The following is an 8945-nucleotide window of genomic DNA, read 5'->3' as shown; positions in this document are numbered from 1 at the left end:
TATGTGATACTTGTATACAGTCACTGTTGTACAGACAATAGCTGGCCGTCGACGCACACACACCACAGCTCAGTATCACACTGCTGTATAGAGGGGATGATATCAAAACATATTTCAGCTAAACCTATCTTAAAAAATCAGCCTATGTGGACGCTGTTTTGAGAGTTTTCACCGTTGAACCTCGCTGTCACACGGCCCTTTCCTTTGGCGCTACGTTTTCAACCGCAGCTTGATACAGATCACAGCTCAGTTTGCCTTCTGCACAAGAATAAAAAAGTTATGCAGTAAAGCGACGAAAACCCTGAATTCAGAGTCCGCTATCGCTTTAAGAGAAAGGGTAGGCAACCTCTGGACAATTTTGATTCAAGATACATTTTTATTTTATCTGCAGAGGAATTCTGCAGGCAGAATTAATTTGGGCCTGCTCAAGACTTACAGAAATTGCACGCTCTTTATTTGAGGTTCAACGTGAACTTAAAAAAAAACAAAAACAAACTGAAGCAGCAGCAGAATTTACCTTCCTTAACTTCGACCTAGTAACATGAATCACTACAAAGCTTGGCTGCACATTGTTTTGTTTTCATCATGAATTATTCCAAATGTTAAATATTTCTGTTATGCCATACAACATTTAGGCTTTATTGATGTACCGTATTTTAAAATAGGTCTTGACTTTGTATGGGTGCACTCCCTCTTTAGTGCTGTCTCATGAATTTTTGTAGAGACTCTTTGTAAACTTCTAAGATAAACTGTTGTCGGGATGCAGGGCCAAAATTTGTTTCATCAATATTTATCAGTGTCTAAGCAAAAAGAAATCTAATTTTCTCTCTAAAAACGAAAGAAGGAATTTAATTTTCTCTAATTTTGCAGGTTCCAAATTTGATTTGCACATTTTATGGGAAATGGGATTGCATCATGATTCAGCACCGATATCTATTTATCCATGGCAGTCAGAAAAAGCTGAAAAGTGCAACAAAAAGTGCAAATATGAAACTTTTCAGAGCTTTCGAATAAGATGCCGCATCTCCGGTGTTATAATGACCGAGCAGACATCCTGTGTGATTTATTACACATTTCTGCAGCTCCACATTAGCTGTTGTAAAGAGGCACCACTCTGTCTATGGTCGCCCTGCAGATGGGGCATTTCTTTGGCTCCGGCAGGGCGTCATGGCACTGAGCACAGGCACACACGTGACCACACTCTAGAAACACGCAGGATCGTTCGCGGGTCAGGCAGACTGTACAGCTGGTGGGAGACACGCTGCTTTCCTCTACGTTAAGTTCACGCATGCGTTTCTTCTGCTGCTCCTTGAACTCCTCCAGCGTTCTTCTCTCCTTCCGGCTCTCTCTGTGGTGCACGTACCGCTTCCACAGGATGAAGAGGAGCGTGGAACAAGCGGCGACGCCAAAGACGACAGTCAGAATCCTCCACAGTCTGACGCTGCTCCCCTGCTTTCTGAGGAGAGAGTCGTAGTCCAGCCGAGTGAGAAAATACTGGAAGCCCTGTTTGGGAGGCTGGAGCTTGATCAGGTTGTTATCCAGGACCAGCTCTCCCACACCTGTGACGCTGTCTTCAAGACGCAGCATTTCCTCCGTTTCGTGGATGCCCTTGGGTCGCTCCCCGCTGATGAAGTGACCGATGACGTTGGACAAGGACTGGACTGTTGGATGGAAGTTCTCGTAGGTTGTCTCCAGATCCAACTCCGCAGCGTCGAGTGGACGAATTACTCGCACTGTGGCAGCGATATCGTCATCGTGAGAGCCCAGGGCGAACGGAACAGTGTTGGTGCGCTGGTGGATGATTTTCTCTGTGTTGTTCCTGTTCACAAACAATCACAGTTACTAATGCTGTGTTCAGGGCTGAAACTTATGACTATTATCGCAATCGATTAATCTGCATCTTATTACTTTTTTATTTATTGAGCAGCTGCTTGGTCTATAAAATGTTGAAGTATGGGAAAAAAAGCCAACAAAAAAAAAAAAAAGCCCAGCACTGTTAACCAGTCCAAGATCTGACCAAGAGATCTTGTTTTGTCCCAACAACGGTCTATAACCTAAAGATATTCTGCTTTCTTATGATATGAAACTGAGAAAAACTGGAAAATGTTCATATCCGAGCAGCAAAAACAAGCTAATTTCTCATTTTTGTTTTTAAAAAATGACTCAAAAGGATCTGTCAAAAATAATGTCCACATTAGAGCTATGATCGGGCCCACAATACTGGACCTGACTCCAAATGAACCCGCAGACTTTCTGTCCGAGGCCAAACCCAGCCTGAACCATCGCAGCAGTTTTGGGCCAAAGCCCAATTAAAAACATAAGTGTAAAAAAAATAAATAAATTATAAGTTATTACAAGCTAAAGTCACCTAAAGTCTTGACAGTTAGGTTACAGCTACGAGCTCCATGCATTATTTGCGACATTACGTGGATTCTAACTGTTCCTACAACTCAAAGCAAGTTAGTTTAAGACTTTGAGACTTTTTTATGCCACTTAGAAAAGCAATTTAGGACCAATTTTACAACAACCAAAACTGAAGGGGAAAAAAATGAACTGACATCAATTACTACGGAACAGGGACAATTTTACACAAATTTTTATTGTAACACAAAACACAATTTTTTTTCTCGTGGCGGAGATGAAGAAGAACAGCCCTGTGCACTATATGGAAAGAAAATATGAGTGTTGTTGGTTCTGATATCCTGATTTTCATGACATTCATGCCAGAGGCATTTGAACTTTACAATACAAGGTAATGGTAGGTAGGTAAGGTAAGCATGTTTAAGACTTTCGAAATATTGAGACCCTAATTAATTAAATGCCTTTAACACAAATGTGCAACCCTGTAAAAGGTTTGCAAAACAAAACAAACATCTGACCCCATTCAAGCCCAGGGGTTAGTTTAAGAAACTACAGCCGGATCATTCAGGTTCAGGCAGTCAATATGTCTTGTAATGTATTGTTAAAATTTTATTATTTCCCCAAATGTTTTTCATTTTTCATTGAGGAAATACAAGAGTCCTTCTCCTCTCAGCAGCTGGAAGGTGGGTCTGTGTCTGTGCTGAGAGGAAGCACCACACCAGCATTGAAATGGACCAAAGTGACATTTGCAGGTACATTTACACACTGTTTAATGTGCTGCAGCTCAGGAGCTAATTACCGTCTCGCCTGCAGACTGACGTAAGCAGTGAACTTTTCCACTGCCAATGTTTATTTTCACTGCTCATTCAACAAGCTGCAGTGCAGAAGACATGTATTCATGTTTGTAGGTTAGAAAAGGACACTTTAGCAGGAAAGTTAATGCTGATGACAGAAGACTGCCGTTACTGCTTTATGCACAATCTGATTCGCTGTATGAAAACTATTTCTACCTTACAACAAGACCGAGAACTAACAGTAATCAGACTAATCACTGCAAAAATATGTATAGCAATACAAAAAAATACAATACTTGTGTCTGATATTTTTCTCAGAGGAGAGCACGGGACGTGAGATTTAAAGCAGATATAAATGCTGTTTACCCAGAGGAGATTGTCTTTTTTAGAAGCTGACAAAGTAGTTTTAGCCAAACGGCATTTTCTGTAAGAGCCTCTCAAGATTGGAACAATTTATCGCAACAAACAAGAAACCGTGTCTCCTACCATACCCTCTCCACATCAACAAGAGTCTGGTTTATTAGGACAGAAAAAAGTGAACACTCGAATAGTGAGGTGTTTTTGTGTTGTATGTTTACTTCTTTTTTTAAAATTTTTTTTCTTAGTTCCTTGTGTGTCAGAACAGCTGTCTTTCTTGTCTCAAATAGAGCAGGCTCTGTTCATATCTGTATATTTTCACTGCTTTTAGTCTCTATGGTTGTGCCTTTAACTTTTTCCTGCCCGAGGACTGCAGTTGAAAATAAGGCTTTCTGGACACCTGTGGCAGATTTTCATAAACGCTTTTTGACATGAACTGTCAAATTAAGTATTGAAAATGGATCAAAAATGTTATTTAATGTCAGTTGGACTGAGCACAAAACTGCCATCCCGCCTTCTGACTTTATAAACTTTACTCAGAACGCTTTAAACAAGATCTAAACTTTCTAAGTCACTTACCAGAGATGAGTGGTGCGATTCCACACCATCTTTTCCTCTTTCAAGGTCAGTCGTTCAATCACACCTTTGCAGTTATCGACAAACTGGCTGCTGAGAGTTTCCTTCACAGATCTCACGACACCTGCAGCATGCAATAAACATAACACAGCGCACAACTATTGTTATAATCAAGAACGGTGAATTATAGCTTCATTCATGCTTTAAAGGTGGCCCAACACACCTTCTATAACAGCATACGGGACACATCGTCCCGGAGTTTCAGACAGGAGGTTTTTCAAATCCTGGTCAATGGAGACTTTTTTGGCTTCCTGTGTGGATACAAACATTTAAGAAGAACAAATGGAACAAAACGGACATGAAATTCACACACTGCTGACATGAAACATGACAAAGACAGAGTGCAGAAAAGTGTCTCACCTTTAATCTGGCGACGGTCGTTGCTCGGTTCTTGTAAATGGAGTAGAAGAGTGCGGTCAGGGCTGAGCTGGTGGCCAAAACCACGATCTGCGCTGTTGAGGGTTTCCCACTGGAGTCCATGTTGTGATCTGCAGCATTCACTGCTGATGTGACGGAGATGACAAGCAGAGAAGAAGTTGTCTGTCACTCCAAACTGTGTGTTGATTTTATACAAAACCAGCGTTGGAAAATAAGAACAATTTGGTGCTACTTGTACTTTACTTGAGTGTTGTCATTTGCTGCTGCTTTAAAAATAAAAACATCTAACTCTCAAATAGCTACTACGTAAAATGCTGCAGTGAAAAATAAGACATTACTGATCCCAAACTGGGGACATTCACATTATAGCAGCTTGGGTCAGTAGAAAGAGAAAAGGGAAGAGAGTGACTCAGATGAATGAAAATATTACAAAATTGCAAATTAGATAAAATAGAAATATACACTATATATACACACCATACAACAATAACCTCACAATAATATATATGATATATGGTATGATATACGCTAATTGCTGACAGACTGTAAATGAGTCCAGTGTGGACTGAGCTGTTTGATTTAACTGAGTTTAGGGAAAAGGCTAACTTGATAATTCGTCATTGATCCAAACCAACATGTCATGACGACTTACGTTGTCACTGGTCACTGAGGTGGAGTACACGTTCATAGTCATCGTCGGTCACCTGCTGACACAGATGAGGGGAAACTGGTCAGTATACACTTTTATTTTTCCTTTTTAGTTTAACTGTTTTACCCCTTTCTATATTTGGCATGTTTGTTGATGTTTATTTTATTTCATTGTTTCCAGAGTTACTGCCTTTGCTTTGTCTGTCAAAGCACTTTATAAACAATTGTTTTTAAAGGTGCTATAACATAAAGTTATCATTATTATTATCATTATGACTGTGGTTATTACTTCATAAATAGATTGACAAAAAGACAAATTCTTAGCCCAACAGGTACTTTCTGTATATTACTGCAACACTTTTACTTTTGAATGCATTATTTTTTAATTATTATTGCTTTTTGTGTTACTACTTAAGTAAAAATAACTGAATATTTCTTCCACCACCGAACGTATTATCACATCTATTTAACAGCACATCCATCTTTACTTTTTGCACAATTATTTGCACATTTTCTCTTTTTTATTGCTCTTTTAAATCTTTTTGTTTATTTATTCTCTGTACATATCTTTACTATTGATGTTATTATTTTATTGCATGCTATGTTAGATGCCTTCCTTTGTATTTAAATGTGCATTATTTTTGCCTTTTTAACAAATATTTTATTCAGTTGCAAAACAATTTCCCTCACGGGATTTATAATGTATTTTTATTCAACATTACAAACTGAGCTAACGCTAGCAGCAGTTAGCCAACTGACGAGCTAATTTAGCTACAAAACAGTTAGCGTTACCTTAGCTACCCAACAGACAGCGGTTAACTTGAAAACTACACCCTAAAAATCTATTTAATTCGTTACTAACTTCCTTTTATACCGAATAAACATGTAGTTATAATTAGCTAAGTTTGTGTCACCGGATACGGCCAGCTAGTTACCCGCTAGCTTGAGTTAGCTCGCTGTTAATGCGAAAAACTTAAGATATCGGAGCTGGAGGAGGCTGCCTTTCCTTCAGCAGTTACTTATACAGTTACTGTTACTCACAGAGTTAAGGTTTGTTTATAAGGAGCCTCTCATGACTGTTTTTTTCGGGGATCAAACGGTTATCTTCATGCTAGTCACAGGCTAGCATCGTAGCTAACAGAGTTTAGCTGCTGCCTCTTCCGCCAACATGCCGCTGAAAACCGGGTTTCAGCGCCGTTGCACCTACCTGCAGCGGCCTGACTTTCACAGATCTTGGTCGCTATGATTTCATGTTACTAGGCGTCATAAAAATGTTTTTCTGTGATTATTTCGACGTTATTTCCGCTACTGTTTTCCTTCTTGGCGGATAACATTCTTCTTCTTTTAGTTTAATAGCGGGCGACAAACCAACGCTACAGGTGCATTCCGCCACCTGCTGCACCGGATATGTAACATCATGACTTTTGGGTAGTTCGACCTAAATTATGACATATATTTTAAAAACTAAGGTTTCTGTGTCACAGTTGTTTTGTTTAATAGTGGTACCCTTAATTAAATGTGCTAATATCACAGTATGTAAACGCTGTTAACACTGTTAGTAAAAGTAGAGAAATATTTGCAAAGTACACTTTAAGTAAAAGTACAGAAATGCCACTTTGAGTGCACCATATATTGTAAGGTTATTATTATATGGTGTGTGTATATATAATGTATATTTTTATTCTATCTAATTTGCATTTTTGTAATATTTTTATTCATTTTGAGCACTGTCACTCTTCCCTTTTCTCTTTCTTCTGACTCAAGTTGCTATAATGTAAATTTTCCAGTTTGGAATCAATAATTTTTATTTTATAAGATGATCAAATGTAAAATTTGAATTTAAAAGGTAACTGGCTGCCAGATAAATGTAGCAAAGTAAAATGTACAATATTTCCTTCTAAAATACAACTATTTTGATAAATGACAACTAGTTCCTGTCATTTTCCAGGCAAAACAGTGACAGGAATTCCTAACATATTCTGTTTCCAGCTTCATAGCTTTGAAAAAAATGCATTTAAAAATGAATTATTTACAGAAAAGATACTGTATACAATACATTAATGCCAGGGATATACACTATATAACATACATAGAAATTAAACATTACATTAATTGGAGCCATATGGAATCTCTTAAAAATAGGGTTTGTTTTAATGGCTTTTTATTTTTTATTTTTAAATTAAATTTAAGTAAATCTTATGCAAGATTTTCCTCTTTCGGCTTCAGCAGCGTAAGTATGTGGTCTTTTTCAATAGACAGCCTGCCAGTGTCCTCTGCAGGAGACAGGAGGAAATTACAGCAAAGAAGAGTAGATAAAATAGAGATATAGAATAGAATAGAAATAGAATAGAAAGCTTTATGGCCATCCCACAAGGATACAATGGAATTTGGAGTACAGTTAAAATAAATTAAAACAACTATTAAACTTAAACTAAAACTGATTAAATAAGACAAAGGCAATTCACATTTAACACACAGTACTTCCACAGTAACCAATTTCCACATAAATACTCAACGGTAAAATAGTGCAAATATAAAACAAAACAAACATAAGATAATGGCAGCGCCAAGCTGAACAGTGAAGTAGATCCTTATTGTGCTAATACATATATTATTGCACAGGGGTGTGTGTATGTTATTTACTGTTACTGTCTGTAGTGTTTAGAAGTTGTACTTTGATATTTCTATATTACTTTCAAACAAAAAGCTGCATCGGCACAAAAACTGTGTTTACTAAATGATCATTATGATTGGAATCAGAATGATAAATCGATTTTATTGCCAAGATTTTACCAAGATTCAAAAGATTTTTCTCGCTATTTTGGTGCATAACAGTTACAATAAACAAAATAATGGGGAAAAATAAATCATAAATATAAAATAGAAAGTTACCATATTATGTTACTGTTTTTGCACCTTTTTTTTTTAATCATAGTTAGCACCTTGTTTTTCATTATCTAATATTTTAATATTTTTGTACTTTTATATTTGTAATTTTTTTTTTTATTATTATATTTTCTTTTTTGCTGCTTATACTTTTTTTTAATACCTCATAGCTGCTGTAACATTGTGGATTTCCCCTCTGTGGGACTAATAAAGGCTTATCTTATCTAAATTGTTGCTGTATGTTCAGTCATCGTACATCAGTTTGATGTGAGGGTCTCTGGACAGAGGAGTGTCGTACACTGTAAAACCCTCTGAGGCAAATTGTGATTGTGATAATGGGTTTTATAAGTTAAGTTGACTTTACATCACAGTAAACAGAAAACATACACAGCACAATATACTGTAATACAAAAATACATCAATACAAAAACAAGGAAAATAATGTAAAGCAGACTAAGTAAAGATACCTGGCCGGGTTCCTCCAAGTCCAGAAATGATCAATTCTTCTGTGCTCAAGCTGTATACCCAAATGTTTGGCAACATTCATACTCAAAGGCGGCACCTGTCACCTAACATGACATATTTTGTGAATTTTGATCTGAGATGTGGGAAACTCTCCCTGCATTAGACAAGTTCAAGTTTCACCTGACGGGAAATTTACCAATTTGGCAGATGTTCCAAGGGATCAATACCGCTGTGATGTTATTCATAATAAATATGCCTGACAGATTTTGACATTTGAATGGACTGTTGTGCAGGTGGAGGCTTACACAATTAAATTATTCATACATGTTTTCGAGGGTACAACTATTCGACTGAGAAGCAACACAATCAGTTTTGTTCAGCAAAATAGTCATTTGGTAATTGTGTAAACTTCTGACAATC

At 37.4% G+C, this 8945-nt stretch overlaps 1 protein-coding gene across 8 annotated transcripts; it reads right to left on the bottom strand.

Moving 5' to 3' along the window:
• Positions 1-362: 362 nt before the first annotated feature.
• Positions 363-6502, bottom strand: mul1b (mitochondrial E3 ubiquitin protein ligase 1b). Of its 8 annotated transcripts, none has more exons than XM_042491984.1 (6): positions 6382-6502; positions 5179-5233; positions 4509-4651; positions 4312-4399; positions 4092-4212; positions 363-1819 (listed from the first exon to the last, which is right to left on the bottom strand). In XM_042491984.1, exons 3-6 carry the CDS (start codon positions 4626-4628, stop codon positions 1090-1092), a joined length of 1059 nt encoding a protein of 352 aa, XP_042347918.1. In that variant the 5' UTR covers positions 4629-4651; positions 5179-5233; positions 6382-6502; the 3' UTR covers positions 363-1089. The 8 variants fall into 8 exon arrangements, with proteins under 8 accessions (XP_042347918.1, XP_042347922.1, XP_042347916.1 ...); XM_042491988.1 differs by having other exon boundaries at positions 4509-4648; XM_042491982.1 differs by having other exon boundaries at positions 5179-5230.
• Between the last annotated feature and the right edge of the window lie 2443 nt (positions 6503-8945).

Source organism: Plectropomus leopardus, chromosome 8 (genome assembly GCF_008729295.1).
Source record: "Plectropomus leopardus isolate mb chromosome 8, YSFRI_Pleo_2.0, whole genome shotgun sequence".
In the NCBI taxonomy this organism is placed as follows: Eukaryota; Metazoa; Chordata; class Actinopteri; order Perciformes; family Serranidae; genus Plectropomus; species Plectropomus leopardus.
This window is presented reverse-complemented; position numbering and strand designations above follow the sequence as displayed.